This window comes from Aspergillus nomiae (genome assembly GCF_001204775.2).
Source record: "Aspergillus nomiae NRRL 13137 chromosome Unknown contig00595, whole genome shotgun sequence".
Lineage (NCBI taxonomy): Eukaryota > Fungi > Ascomycota > Eurotiomycetes > Eurotiales > Aspergillaceae > Aspergillus > Aspergillus nomiae.
The window spans coordinates 1-14,989 of NW_015378650.1; the positions used below are offsets into that span (position 1 = coordinate 1).

Here is a 14,989-nt window from a genome sequence, read left to right on the forward strand (position 1 = left end):
CTTCGCTGCCGGAGATGGATTCGAGGACTTCGCCGTTGCGGGTGAGGACGACGAAGGGTACGGCGGTGACGTCGTAGTCTTCAGAGATGTCGGGCAGTTCTTCGGCGTTGATGCTGATGAAGGAGGTGGTGGGCGGCGTCGTGGCGGGGTATTGGGATGCGAGGGCGGAGAGCACGGCGCGCATTTGCGCGCAGGGCGCGGCCCAGGGGGCGTGGAAGTAGAGGATCGAGAGGGTTGTCGGCGGCAGGGACGTGATGTGGGAGGTGAATTCGGCCTCGGACGGGATTTCAATTAGGGTTGACATCTTGACGTTTCCACTCTCTCACTCTCTCTCTGCGGGGTTTGGGAAGACCGGGCTTTGGACTGTGGCGGTGGGAAATCTCTGGGATGGGTCGTCGCTTGGCTGTTGAGCTTGTTTGAATCTGTGGGACTTTTGGGATCGGATTGAAGGGCGGACGGTCAAGTCGACAGCTTGTGATGCGCTTCACCGGGTTGGATCGTAGTGAGGAGAAGGAAGGAGGGAAGATCGGAGTGAGGCGAAATTTTGGCCGCTTATCAGATCGAACGAGGGACGCAAATCGGCCGGCGCTGGCGATGACTCGCCTTCTGTTTGGCGTCGGTGGGGCTCGCTTCCGATGACACCATCGTTTTGGCCCCGGTCGGGTTTAGTCGGGTTGGTTAAGGCTACGTACTGGTGGAAATTGTAGGATGATAAGATGGCATCAATCATTGCAGAATAGCACAAACCTACTAGGAGAAGTGCTTAGAGGATGTAGATAAGTACATGTGCATCAACAGGCATGCAGCTCACATTGTCTATGAATTAAGTTGAGAACTGCAAAGAGGCCCATAGTTGTAGATTCTTGCACGTTATTATGTGAGCAGATTACAACATCTACTAGATCTAAAACCTGCTATATTCTAGAAAAGACAGATCTTTTCATCCGTAGCAACTGTATTATAGAGTAGGTTGTACGGAGTATAGATCAACATATGCATAACTGCATTAATGCCATGACTGAGTCATCAATGCATATCGATCCGCTATCAGCACGTGATACAAAAAGTCGATTGATAAATCCGACCTGGGAGGTATCAAGCTTCAAAGACCGATCATAGTCCAGGCCATTCTTTGGCCAAGGTATTTTAAAACTTTGCCAAACGGAACGACAACGTTGGTTAGAGCTCCTACATAACTGTCGTGCTCGCAGCGGGCATTGAAGATCGATCCCCTTTCGCCACTAGCGGTCTCAACATGGCAGGCATGAAGAAGCGCAAGCGCGCCGAGGCCGGTTACTCAGACGACGAACCCCCGGTTACTGACACGTCAAATGCCAGCAATGGCTTTGGTGTAGCGCAAACACTGTCTATGCTTCGTGACCCCAAACCTTCCGAGGAGAGTGAATCTACTACAGCTATGCAGTTGGACGATCCACCAAAGGCCAAGAGCGATGTGCCAGCACAAAGACCTTCGAAGAAAAAGCGGGTTGACGGGGAGAAGACAAAATATCCAGTCCTTACCTACGTCGATGGGCGACTACAATCCTCTATTCGGATCGCAGACTTACAGGGCCTCCTGCTCTACTGTTTCGCGGACGGCATCGCACCGCAGTGGATTTCCATCAAGCACTCGGGCCATGTGAGGAAGGTAGTGGCATTGATGGTGCCGGGTCTGGAGATTGGCATGTTTGATGGGACAGTTCCGTTGCAACCACCTACGGAAGAGAGCTCGCAAATGAACCAAAATGACACTGCAGGTGCCGATGAGCAGGGGGAGGACCCTAAAACGGCCGAGTTTAATCGTTGGAAACAGGGGCTGCCTCTCGAAGACCGATCTCATCGGTTTAACCCTCGCCCTTTGTCGCGCGATGGACTTCCAGATTCGTTACAGCCGCTGGCAGATATGTTTCCTCATGTTTGGCCGGTCAGAGCACCCGGAGATTCGAAGTATAACAAAGTTCACTCGCCGCTCCAAGCAATCTTGTTGTCCGCTCTTCCAAAGAACAAGGAGGATAGTCAAAAGAAGGGTCCCAAACAGGCACGGATGGATAAGAGTTTCGTTCCCAAGCGGACTCCGATAACGACGTTCATCAGTTCTCTCGAGGATCTCCGTGAGAACGAGTATCCTCTGCACCCGGCACTTTTCACGAAGGAGAATGAGAAAGCCGATTTGATGCAAAGCCGCAAACGAGCCGGCCAGGATGCTGAGGCCGGGTGGGTCGATACCCATGTCGCAAACTTGGAGGAAGGCGATGTTGCCGAGGCCGAAATCCAACAGGGAAGCATGACAGCAGGGCGTACGGTATTAGCCCTCGACTGTGAGATGTGTATAACGGAAGGTGGAAAATCCGAGCTCACGCGTATAAGCTTGGTCGGCTGGGACGGCGAAGTGGTACTAGATGAGCTTGTGAAGCCCCAGTTACCCGTCATTGACTACCTTACCCGGTTCTCAGGGATTACTAAAGAAATGCTTGATCCTGTCACGACTACCCTGGCTGATATCCAGCAAAAACTCCTCACTATCTTAACTCCGCACACTATTCTGGTCGGCCATTCCCTGAATTCGGACTTGAACGCTCTCAAGCTCACTCACCCTTTTATTGTCGACACTACATTCATTTATCCACACCCTCGTGGGCCACCTCTCAAGTGTAGCCTAAAGTGGCTCACGCAGAAGTATCTCGGGAAGGAAATTCAGAAGGGCCAAACCGGCCATGACTCCATCGAAGATGCCCGCGCCGTACTTGAGCTGGTGAAGCAAAAGTGTGAGAAGGGCGAGCGTTGGGGAACCAGTGACGCCCAGAATGAAAGCATCTTCAAGCGCCTGGCACGCTCCACACGGTCAGGCAAATCGAACCCAGCAGGGGAAGGCCGTACTGGCGCTGTGGTAGACTGGGGAAGCCCCGAGCGTGGATTCGGATCGCAGGCGACCGTCGCAATCGGGTGTAGCGATGACGAGGATGTTGTGAAAGGAATCTCATCCGTCGTAAACGGAGATGACAGCAACGCGTCGGTTCCCGGCGGTGGCGTTGATTTTACCTGGGCACGGATGCGAGAACTGGAAATGTATCGAGGCTGGTGCAATCGTATGCCAGACCCCAATAACGCGAATGAGTCCACGACACTAGTCCCTCCCCCTGAAGAAACCACCCCGACTGGCCCTCCGGCGTCCGCTCCCTCGGAGACTCCCCAGAAGAGTCTCATTGATACAGTATCTCGTACAGTCTCTCATATCCAACGTGTCTATGAGTCTCTTCCGCCGTGTACTTTGTTCATGGTGTACTCAGGTACTGGGGACCCGCGCGAAGTCAGTAGGCTACAGGCCATGCACAAGCGCTTCCGGGAAGAGTTCAATGCTAAGAAGCCATGGGATGAGTTGTCAGTCAAATGGACGGATACTGAGGAACAAGCCTTGAAAAAAGCCTGTGAGAGGGCGCGAGAAGGCTGCGGATTCATGTGTGTCAAATAGATTCTATGTCGCCTTGGGCCTGGGTTGGATATACTGTGGGTTACGGATCTAGCGTAGATATCCCTGTACAGCAGGAGGTTGAAAAGATACAATTAAAGAAAATAATAATTCTTGAATAATATTGAGATATCCAGATCCCACGAAGACCAATTTAACCCTGCCACTGCTCCACTGCTCCATGTATTCGTGAAGAACCGACTTTTTTATACACCATCACATAAGAAACCCAAAGGAGTTCAGGAGTTCAAGACAAAAAGGAAAACAGCGAGTGAACGATTAAGACGGAAACAGGAAGAAGGGAGTAAATAAAATGAATAATACATGAATAGAATTTCAGTCTAGCTTCTGAATCAGCGAGCCTCCGTTTCCATGGCTTCTTCGCGCTGCATGGCCAAGCGTGCCATCGTATCGCGCGCGGCAACCTGTGCCTTTCGTTTTTCTTGCGCTTCACGCTTATTCCCATCATCAGTATGAGCACCATTTGTCTTTCCCGGCGGGTTTTCCTTCCCGGAGCCTGTCTCTGGATCAAAAGACACTGGATCTTCTGCACCGCGCGGGGTGTCCTGTTGACTACCCTCCGGTGTCTGTGTCTGGTCCTGCTCGGAGAAACTATTATTAAGCCCTGTTGAATGCCGGTGTGGCGGCCGCGACCGACTGCGCATGCTTCGGGGACGACCCGGACGGGCTTCAGTTCCAGTTTGGCGTTGGCCGGGACTCGTGCTGGAGGGTGCATCCTCCTTCTGGCCGTTGCTACTGATGTTGGGGTTTTGCTCACTTAACGGCGTTGGCCTCGGTGTCTGAGTCTGGGAGAAATCTGGCTTCGTGGCTTGGCTTATGGATTTGCGTGGCCGCCCTGGCCGTCTTTTCTCCAGCTCCACGCTGGATGGTGGCTTCTCGGGAGCCTGGGACATACGGGGGCGTTTGGACATGATTTGTTGCTCTACACTGGCGTGGACTTCGGGGGTACCCCATTGCGGACTTTGGCGTCTTGATTCATTGATTTCGATTCGGAAGTTCGGAGATCTTGGCGCTGTTGGATCGTTTGGCGTGTCCATCACTGCGTTGGTCTCGGGGCCTTTAACGGGATCTTGACCGGGGGCATATGTGAGTCTTCCAGGAAGAAGTCGATGCTGTCTTCCTCGTCGCCGTCGTCGAAAGAGTCGGCGATCGGTTGTGTGCGGCCGCTGGGCCAGGAGTCCGGCCATGGCCGCTTCCTGCCAGCTTGGAGCAATCCCGGGCTGCGGACTTCTGGGAGTGGGGCGGGTACCGCTAGGGTCGAGGGTAGCTGCTGCTGTCTTGTGTTCTGCTCTTCCATGTAGCGGTTTTTGAGTTTCAAGGCCTCGATTTCTAATTTTAGCTTTTCGATCTCTTCTGATTTGGATTTCAGCTCCTTCAAGACTGTTGTGATCATGTTGAAGTCGTTGTTCATGGTGTTTCCTAGATCGGAGAACCGACCGGGGCCGTTCAGTTCGATACGGAGCGCTGTGAATGCACCTTTGAGCTCCGACATGGTGTCGTGTAGGTTGCTCACGGAACTTGAGATATGGTCGAGACTCAGTCCATGGTGCTGGATCTGCTGCTCCACGGATGCGGTATAATGGTCCATCTCGGATGAACCGACCGGTACCAAGGCTCCGGGTTGGATGGACGCCCTGTCCCGTCGGGTCGATTCTTTCTGAGGTGGGTTGATCAGGCGCTCGAGTAGCCCATCTTTGAACGAAGGTTCTACCGTGCGCATGGACACGATTTCCCGGAACGAGACCTTTGATAGCTTCCAGAAGACATTAGGACTTGGCATCGTTAGTCTCCATACATGCGCCGATGATCCTCTTGTTCATTCGGTGTTGTTCCGACTTACCCATTATCTAGCGAACACAGCACACCTATTTTCTGCTGGCAGAGCTTGCAGGAGATCTCTTGCAGGATACGTCCACGGAGGACACTCAGGTCTGATGATTGTGGTATTTTTTTCTTTTCCGGCGAGATTGAAATGCGGTGAAGTTCGACGCTTAGCCATCCTGCTGCGACGGAATAAGAGTTGGAAAGCTTGGCCCATTCATTCTCCAGTGCGGCCAGGGAGCTCGAACAGCGCAAACATTGGCACAGGATGGCCGGACGGGTCAATTTCGATAAATCCATGGTGAAAATAGATCTCAAAACCCACAAAATGGCGTCCGATATGCCGTACGCCACCTGCAGAAGGGTTGGAGGTACTATGCTAAGACGTTGAAAGCCTCTCCCACCCTGCAAAAGTCCAGAGGGATCTCGACTGCTGACTCAGCCACAGTCGGGACACGTCGGCGGGTCGCCTATTCCTATTTGGGTTATCGATAAGAACCGCACGCGTTTCCAAGTGTCGTCATTCTCAGACGCTTATTACTCCATTCAATTCCCCGGCATCTTGTCCGGCCTCGTATTGGTTTTACCGTATGGGTCCGTACGCGGTAATTATTCCATGGTCCCCGCAATGCGGTGCAGGCGGTGTCTCGGAATGCCTCCATTCGGTAAAGAAACAACCATGCAGGTACCGAGTCATTATTGCACCCCTCCTTCATTGTATGCTTTGTGGATTGTCAGCGATAAGCGGACTTGATGAGGCCATTCTTTCGCTCATTGATTCGACCACCACCTTTGTTTCGGTCGGCGTTATCTGTTCAAAGGGTCGCATCCGGTCAAAGATTCATTATGGCGAGCTTATCGACAGCTTCCAATAATAAAGCCAACACCTGGCAAGGTGTTGGGGCGGCGGAGTTTGACCTGAGGAGTAAGACTTATGTCAATTATATATCTTTGTAAAATATGCTAAAAATCATAAACTAAAGGCGACACAATGACCAAACCGACTATGTCAATGCTCGAAGCGATCACTCAAACCACGCTCCTGGACGATGTTTTCAATGAGGACCCGGTGACCAATGACCTCCAGGCCTATGTAGCCCAACGCACCAACCATGAAGATGCATTGCTCGTCATGTCCGGAACAATGGGTAACCAGGTTGCGATTCGAACTCACCTCGTGCAGCCGCCGTATTCTGTGATATGCGATCGCCGTTCGCATATCGTCTGCTACGAGGCGGGAGGAGTCAGTTCGTTGACCGGTGCGATGGTCCAACCCCTCGATCCCAAGAATGGCCGCTATCTCACCTTGGAGGATATCCAGAAATATGCGGTGCTTGACGACGACATCCACCATTGTCCCACGAAGCTGATCAGCCTGGAAAACACCTTAGACGGTGGGGTTCTGCCGCTCGCGGAGGCTCGTAGAATTACAGAATGGGCGCACGCGAACGGGATCAAGGTGCATTTGGACGGGGCGAGGCTCTGGGAAGCGGTGGTGTCTGGGGCCGGTAGCTTACCGGAGTACGCTAGTTTGTTTGACAGTGTGAGCTTGTGTTTCTCTAAGGGTCTCGGGGCGCCTATTGGTAGTATTATTGTTGGGTCCAAGGAGTTTATTAAGAAAGCTAGATGGTTCCGCAAAGCTATTGGAGGTGGAGTCCGACAAGCAGGGGTACTCGCTGCAGCTGCCCGGGTTGCTCTCGACGAGAACTTTGGCACGGACCCCCATGGCCAGGGAGGGAAGCTCCGGGAAGCGCATATTAAGGCGAAGAAAGTCGCTGAGATGTGGCAACGCCTCGGCGGCAAGCTGTCTCAGCCAGTAGAGACTAACATGGTGTGGGTGGACCTTGACGCGGCCGGGCTGGGGCCCAATGACTTGGGGGAGATAGGGAAGGACAAGGGGCTGAAGCTGTTGGGCAATCGGATTGTCATTCACTACCGTACGTACCCCTCATTCTACGGGTTGTTTAGGATTATCCTTGCAGCGGACACTGACTCGATCCCAGAGGTATCGGACGAAGCGATTGCACGTCTGGGAGAAGTGTTTGGATTGGCTATGAGTGGGAGCTATCAACGTAGCACGGATCAAAGCCTACCATACGGTAGCAGGTGAAAGCCCTAAGACTTGAAATGTATTGATCTCAACGGGTACTAGTACATAGTAAGTGAAGAGTATATAACTCACAGATTTCTTTTTGCGGGCATCCACTCTTTAAGAGGGGGTGGTGCGATTAGTAATCGCATTCCGATCTACATTCGGCTACTCGAGTAGTTATTGCAAATACGACCTCTCAAAAAGATGTATTACGGATTTATACCGATTTGTTATTTGCAAGGGACATGTATTAAGAAAAATATCATAGTTAGCATAGGAAACATTGTATACTCTGTAGCCTGGAAACACCAAGATTTGATCGACAAGGTGTGGTACCAAGGTTAACATCTTAATGTTTTCGGTCTTTTTCCTCAGAAAGAGCTATGGAAGATGTTTATATAAATGAAGCGGGAAGTTGTGATTACTGTAGCATTATAATTCTAAATAATCATTGACCGCACGACTCGAGATCCGCTAGTCCTCCAACAGTAGCATTCTTTTTGATAGGCTATCCTGGATGGACTATACATGCAGCTAGTGCGACCATCTCATATAGTGCACTTTCGTTGATCATTCTTAAATATCAGCCACCTGCAGTCCATCCTTCCAAAAGGTAAAGAACGGGGTGTCGCCATCCTCGCGGTAGTTGAGCAGAGCAACCATGCCGTCGGCATGGGAACTCGGTCCAGTATAAAAATCGAAGCTTGAAAAATGACTGAGGATTTTATGCGCATACTGCGATGCACCCCGTTCAAACGCTTCAACCCTATCCGGATCTGTTTCTTGAAGATGGGTCTTGATTCCCCGTATGTAGCCTGTGGCGCTGTCAGTAGATTGCACCAGCACTGATAGAGGGGGCATACGTGAGATGTAGTCTCTATAGGTCTTCTTATCGAAGCTGGTTCGTTGCAGGCCGAACGCATGCGCAACATTATTGACTTTGGCGATGGTATCGTCCTCTTCCTCAGCGGAGGGATTAGCGTTGATATCTGCATCCTGCGTTAAAGGTCTGTTCATAAGGATGGGAGGGTGAATACGCACCAACATCATGGGCTCGTTCAACCTCTATAAATTTGCAGTCCACTTCATAGACAATATCGTCGACTTCCTTTATAGGGAAATCGTCCGAGAGCAGCTGGTCGCCGGAGATGACATCCTTCACGATATAGATTAGCGGGTCTCCAAGATTTGAATATATGGTGAACTTACTATAAAGTAAGACATAATGAACACAGCGTAGACAGTTCTGACGGGATGGACAACGGGAATTTGGGAAGGATATTGTTCGGTGGTTTGCAAAGCAAAGCATGCACTTTCCAAGAACTGAGAAAAAGAAGAAAAGAAAAAGAAAAATTGGGGATATCGGGATTTCGACCATCGGCACCCCTCATCTCAAATCTGCAAGATCGACGGTCGGATCAGACAGTATCCAATTGGGGGCAGATTTTTGATGTGCATAATCTCCACCAAGGCTACTAGTAGCTCAGCATCAACCATGAACTATTCCGTAGATCGGACTAACATGAGTCATATTATATATACTTGAATCTCGGCTGGCTTGCTTCTTTCTGCGAAGCAGAAACGACCCCCTGCCCCAAATTTGGTTTTATACAGAATATGACATCCACTTGTTCAGCTCACGGGTGTACAGGTTGACGCCTACTTTGAGCGCATCCAGTTACCGACATCATACCGTCGCGGTCAGGGCCCCACATTGGATCTCCCGTTCCTGTCTAGGCTTCAAGGGTATCACGTTTCAGCAATCCCTTACGAAAACTTGTCCCTTCATTATGCGAAGGATGTGAAGGTTTCGCTAGATGTGGCAGAGCTATACAAAAAGCTTGTCCAGAGACGTCGCGGTGGTTATTGCATGGAAAACAATATATTGTTTCACCATGTCCTTCTATTTCTGGGATTCGATGTTTACCTTACTGGTGCACGGCTCTTTCGAGTTGGAAATGGGAAGCCAGCGGGCTGGTCGGGCTGGTGAGTACTTGCACGTTAATTGTGTCTGGGTACATGTTGATAGGTTCCAAGGGAGCACTCTGTGAACATCGTCACCCTCGACCAGCAAAGATACCTGGTCGACGTGGGATATGGAGGGAATGGTCCCAGATCTCCTTTACCATTGGTCGATGGCCCTATCCATGAGAACATTGGAACCCAGACTATGCGGTTGGTGTACGAACCTCTGCCTGGGTCACGTCAACGCCAGTGGAATTATCAGACCCGCAATGCGGAAGACCAGCCGTGGATACATAACTACGCTTTCACAGAGATGGAATTCTTCCAGCGTGATTTCGAAGTAATGAGCTTCTTCACCAGTTGTCACTCGGACTGCTTTCTCACGTCACATTTGCTTGTGGTTAAGTATCTTCGTGAAGGGGATGAGGTGTACGGGAAGATGGTCTTGGATGGTGACAAGATTAAGAAGAATGAAGGCGGGAAGAACATTCTGGTCCAAACGTGCATGAGCGAGAGGGAACGAGTCGATGCTTTGAGGGATCAGTTTGGGATTGAGCTGACCGAGGATGAACAGAACGGAATCCAAGGACGAATGTCGGCACTGCCGATGAGCCATGCTTAAAGATATCCTGGTTATTCAATAGATATAGATATAGATATACTAGTAGTGTGAAGATAGATATAGAATATTATATCTTTCAATCGAGCATGATGCCTGAATGTATACGGATTCAAACCCCTGTATTAATTGCTAGACGAACAGTAGCGTGCAAATAAAATAAAAGGTAACCGACATGTCTCGGGTCGATAGATCCAAAATCCCCACTTCGGCATCCACGGTTGGTTCCCGCCCAATATCCCCACCGTACATCCTGATTGGATGGAAAGGCTCTGCCCGCCTCAGGCAGCTCAGTCCTTGGTGCCTGAGCACTACCTTGTTGATGCCTGGGGCGTCTTCCGCCTTTCAAATAAATTGCGGGATATTCACTTCAGCCTCACTGCTTGTTTCGTGGACGACGACTCTACCAAGACAGTATCCTGTCGCGTCCCTGTTGCCGGATTGCCCCACTAAACTAAGGCCATTGTCGCAGTCACGTCCTGGATTGTGCAGTGGATGGTGGATGGGGACTTCGTCAACTGTGTAAGTTTTCGAGTCCTGTCGCTCCTCGTTAATCAAGAGCTCCCGACTAATGCCATCAACTGTTTCACAGACATAGCCCTTTCCCTCCTTTTAAACCATAGCTCGAACTTCCATTTGTCATTCCTTTGTTCAATGAATCCGGCCCACCACATCGTGTGCGAGCTTGCTTGTGATTGACTGTTTGGCCGGCAAGGTCGGGGTCTCCCTGCCTACGGATTTACCTTCCCAATACTCGTTGTCATCGAGGCACTACGCGTTTTAGGAATATAATTTTACCTCAAAAGCTTGGTGGATTTTTCTGGTGCCTTTTGGCTCAGTACAGGCAACTCCTGTTCTAGTATCAAGTCCGTGCACATAGTTTAACACTCCCAGTGGCAAGCTAGGGGTCCATTGAAGCGCACCTATCATTGGTGTTCATTTTTCGTTGCTTTTGCATAAGGTAAGGAGCCTTCAGGTCCTTCCAACAGTCAAGACCACCTTATGAAACACTGAGCCCTGAAAAACTGACCCCTCCAATAGGTTCATGGTATGGAGCTGTGTTATTGATTGTATTGGTTATGCAAACATCTCTTCATATTCATACATCAGCACATATACCCTAAGTTATCTTGTGATAGTAGTTAGTTCTTTCTTCTTTTACAGCTACCTCTCGCCAGACTTTATCGCCTCCCACTCCAAATGGAAGCGACTCAAGAATCCACCCAGCCATGTACGGACCCACGCCGCATGGGCTACAACAACTCTGGTCTCCATGAGCAGGACGTGGCGGACATAATATGTATCTTACATCCTAGTTCGCCTGCTGCCCACCATGCGGTGGCCGCCTCTGCCAGTTCTGCGCCCCAGCATATCCTTCAGCGAGATGAGCTCGTGTACGAAACTTCAGCAGCCTTGGACATTGGGCTTAGGCTGTCATCGAAAGTGCACGATTTGAACACTGGATTTTGCTTCGGACGCAACAGAACTCGTTGCGATCTTCTCCTTGCCCGTGACCAGAATTCAAAACGCATCTCAAATCAGCACTTCCGTATCTACCTCACCGAAGACGGAATCATTATGCTCGAGGACATTTCCACCAATGGCACCATTGTAGACAACTGCCGTCTTCGCAAGAGCCAGAGAGAGAATAGTCGAATGCTGACCAACGGCTCTGTCATTCAAGTGATGAATGGCGACCAAACCTCAGATGAAGTTAGGTTCGTCGTCCGCATTCCAAATCGAGAGGGGTTCTCTATGCAATATACGGAGAATTTGCTACGTTATTTTGAGCGGATACAGAAACACCGGGCAGGAACTACGCAGGTCAAGTCACGTCAAACCTCGGCACAGCCTGTTTTGCAATGGACGGTTTCTAATACCTTCGGGATGCACTGGACAGGCGGGCCGATGTACAATGTCACCGGCCAGATAGGGAAAGGAGCCTTTGCAACGGTGTATAAACTTGCCACAAAGCAGCATGGGGCCGTGTATGCAGCGAAGGAGCTTGACAAGCGACGTTTCATGAAGAACGGAATCTTGGACCAGAAAGTGGATAATGAAATGAAGATTATGAAGGACCTCAAGCATGTAAGTGGTAGCATCTCTTTCTCCAGGCACAGGATGATCGTTTGACTGATACTTTTCTTGGCAGCCTAATATTGTTCAGTATATTGACCATCACGAGCATGATCGATGGATCTACATCATTATGGAGTACGTCCCCGGTGGTGAGCTGTCGACGTACCTGCAATCCATTGGCAAGATTCCCGAAGACATGGTCAAAACCATTTCCCGCCAGGTCTTGCATGCGCTACAGTATCTCCATAAACGGAAGATCACTCATCGAGACATCAAGCCGGACAACATCCTCATTTCCTCGCTCGATCCACTAAGAGTTAAGCTGTCGGACTTTGGGCTGTCCAAAGTAGTGCAGGAAGAGACCTTCCTCAAGACCTTCTGTGGCACATTGCTTTACTGCGCCCCTGAAGTTTACCCAGAGTACGATTCCTATCGTCACGGTGAGGTCAGGAAAAGGCGACGATTAGGTGATCCGTAAGTTTCCCTAGTGACATTTCTTAATCGAACGCACACTGATGGTCAGACCCCCAAAAACTTCTCCGTACAGCCAAACCGTCGACATGTGGTCCCTTGGCGCGGTCCTCTACCACATCCTTGCTGGCGTTCCTCCATTTATGGGCCGTGGCGATGACAGAGGAGCTCAGATGCTACGAACGATCATGACCACCGATCCCGATGTTGATATCCTGCGTAACGAAGGCGTGTCAGAAGAAGGTATTGATTTTGTCACCCGACTTTTAAACCGCGATCCTCAGGCCCGTCCGACAGAACGTGAATGCTTTCAGCATCCATGGATTGCTGAGGTTAAAGATGTGGATGAGTATGATGATGACGAACTCTATGCCAATGTCCGGGGTGACCTTTCGGACATCGGTGAGGATGCGGAAGAGGAATTGGATGCATCTCAGCTTTCAATCCACGACGAATCAGAACCCAAAGACCCGGGTGAGCAAGAGGATAGCGATTTGGCGCAATCCAAGCGGCCGAGGATTGATTGCCCACCCACGGACGTTCGTTACCCATCTCTGCCTCATATTGAAAGTTTCAAAGAAGTCCAGGTTGCTGCTGATACAACACCAAAACGCCTCTTCGGTGAAATCACCCCGTCTGTGTTAGGAAGCTCGGATGTGCTGGGAACTAATACAAATGCGTTTGAAGGAGACAACTTCAGCATAAATGACTTCATTTCTTCAACCGGTGAGTCGATGGTCAGCGACGGCAACAGCCTTAACTCCATCATTTCCCTTCCGGAGGCCCTATTTGTGGGTCCGCACCAAGCTTGATGGGAGCTGAGAACCTTGTTGGGCAGCTGAACATGAATTCGTGGCACCCTGGCACATCAACCAACCGTCCGCCAGTCGTCGAGATACCGGTACGGCAAATTGGAGCGAAGGGGGAGGACTCTGCAGAGAAAAAGGAGGCGAAGACAAGGCAGCTAACCAGCCCTGGTAACGAAACCCCTAAACCGGCCATCTTCAGCCGACGGATTGAATTACCCATGCCTGATACCGCCAGTGAACGCTCGAGCCCCGAGAGTATCGCGCAACATGCCAAGGACGAACGCCACGAAACCAAATCTATCCCAGGAGAGATTTTCGACATCGAGCTGGCAAATACCATTGATGCTAAGACCGGGCAGCCAATTTTAGACTATCCAGAAAGAACGGGTGGTGATGCTCCAGCCGATCCCGCGCCTACTATGAATCCCAAAATTGTGCTCCAGCCAAGTAAACCTCCGACTCTCCTGGGCAAGTTGACGACGCTTCCTGGGTCGATTTTCGAATTGACGATCCCTTTGGAAGATCGTATGACATCGTGGGGCCGGGGTCCTCAAGCGACTGTCTGCTACCCAGATCCTATGGACACGAGAATCCCAGCATACGCGTTGGAGGTCACCTTTTGGGCCCCCGCCATTGAGTCCAAGATAAGGGCGGGGCTGGATTGGCTGTCTGTACCTGGTGTGATGGCAATACTCTCAACTAAGACTCGCAAGTGCATTTGGGTGAACGATACGGAGCTGCGTCGAGGGCCGGAGGGGGATACCAGTCGGGAAGGGTTTCATTTTGGCAAGATATACACGGGGGATATTATCACGATCTATCAACATCGCCACAAATTTCTAAAGTTTCGGTGTGAGTTCTATCATGGGGACAGTGCGTGTCCCGACCGGAGAATGAGAAAGGGTTCACCGTGCGCAAGGTCCTGGTGCCCAAGGACGCGGTTGCGAACCAGATTCCTGCGCGGAAGGACCGCAATGAAAAAAGTAATGGAGGATTTGTTTAATACATATAGACGATATGGATGGCGGTAATGTTGGATAGCATTTAGGGTTTTATGGGTATTTATTTGCACATGGTTCTTGTTTACTTTCTGGAGTTGGTTGTTGGCATCTCTACTCCCGCTGTTGGGATACATCGTTATGGAGGCATGGATTGGAAGATTGGGTATATCCACGACATTGCGTCAGCAGGCTTGGAAACGGAATAAGGCAATTGAATAACAAAGTTCGAAAAACAGAATACGAAAAAAAAGCACATATATATCATCGCAAAAGCTTTCTCTAGGTAGCACGGACATTGGATGTGAATAGTATGAGAATATAGTACAATCTATGTATCAGCAGTATAATTACATTTGCTTGCTAATTTCTTCGAAAGGTACACTATGGAGTAACTCTTGGTGAGTGATATAGTTATACGTGGTGTTTAGAAGAAGAATTGTGGTTTTTTTTTTACTTAGGGGCTATTACTTTAATAGTTTATATAATTTATATTAAATTTATCCTAACCCAGCGTTTAAATCATATATCTAAATTTAAAATATATTAACCTGATATATATACTGCGGGTATATAAAATAATAATAAAAAGACGATTTTTTATCTATATAAAGATCGTATTTAATATACTATATTTAATTAATTATT

At 49.8% G+C, this 14,989-nt stretch overlaps 7 protein-coding genes across 7 annotated transcripts; 4 read left to right on the forward strand and 3 right to left on the reverse strand.

Annotated features, from left to right (window-relative positions):
* Positions 1–1,255: 1,255 nt before the first annotated feature.
* On the forward strand, positions 1,256–3,469 carry ANOM_011018 (RNA exonuclease; the record flags this gene model as incomplete). Its single annotated transcript, XM_015556274.1, has 1 exon — positions 1,256–3,469. The coding sequence occupies one exon, from the start codon at positions 1,256–1,258 to the stop codon at positions 3,467–3,469; it is 2,214 nt and encodes a 737-aa protein (XP_015401406.1).
* A 350-nt stretch (positions 3,470–3,819) lies between these two features.
* Positions 3,820–4,398, reverse strand: ANOM_011019 (uncharacterized protein; the record flags this gene model as incomplete). The annotated part of the gene is made up of 1 exon (XM_015556275.1): positions 3,820–4,398. The coding sequence occupies one exon, from the start codon at positions 4,396–4,398 to the stop codon at positions 3,820–3,822; it is 579 nt and encodes a 192-aa protein (XP_015401407.1).
* Positions 4,399–4,523: 125 nt separating this feature from the next.
* Positions 4,524–5,608, reverse strand: ANOM_011020 (uncharacterized protein; the record flags this gene model as incomplete). Its single annotated transcript, XM_015556276.1, has 2 exons — positions 4,524–5,259; positions 5,328–5,608. 2 exons carry the CDS (start codon positions 5,606–5,608, stop codon positions 4,524–4,526), a joined length of 1,017 nt encoding a protein of 338 aa, XP_015401411.1.
* Positions 5,609–6,061: 453 nt separating this feature from the next.
* On the forward strand, positions 6,062–7,418 carry ANOM_011021 (threonine aldolase GLY1; the record flags this gene model as incomplete). The annotated part of the gene is made up of 2 exons (XM_015556277.1): positions 6,062–6,233; positions 6,292–7,418. The coding sequence occupies 2 exons, from the start codon at positions 6,062–6,064 to the stop codon at positions 7,416–7,418; spliced, it is 1,299 nt and encodes a 432-aa protein (XP_015401410.1).
* A 558-nt stretch (positions 7,419–7,976) lies between these two features.
* On the reverse strand, positions 7,977–8,624 carry ANOM_011022 (translationally-controlled tumor protein; the record flags this gene model as incomplete). The annotated part of the gene is made up of 4 exons (XM_015556278.1): positions 7,977–8,215; positions 8,264–8,389; positions 8,442–8,556; positions 8,610–8,624. The coding sequence occupies 4 exons, from the start codon at positions 8,622–8,624 to the stop codon at positions 7,977–7,979; spliced, it is 495 nt and encodes a 164-aa protein (XP_015401409.1).
* A 271-nt stretch (positions 8,625–8,895) lies between these two features.
* ANOM_011023 (arylamine N-acetyltransferase family protein) lies at positions 8,896–9,987 on the forward strand (the record flags this gene model as incomplete). Its single annotated transcript, XM_015556279.1, has 3 exons — positions 8,896–8,907; positions 9,037–9,386; positions 9,438–9,987. 3 exons carry the CDS (start codon positions 8,896–8,898, stop codon positions 9,985–9,987), a joined length of 912 nt encoding a protein of 303 aa, XP_015401408.1.
* Positions 9,988–11,184: 1,197 nt separating this feature from the next.
* ANOM_011024 (serine/threonine-protein kinase) lies at positions 11,185–14,346 on the forward strand (the record flags this gene model as incomplete). Its single annotated transcript, XM_015556280.1, has 5 exons — positions 11,185–12,072; positions 12,137–12,537; positions 12,587–13,325; positions 13,373–14,195; positions 14,246–14,346. 5 exons carry the CDS (start codon positions 11,185–11,187, stop codon positions 14,344–14,346), a joined length of 2,952 nt encoding a protein of 983 aa, XP_015401412.1.
* Between the last annotated feature and the right edge of the window lie 643 nt (positions 14,347–14,989).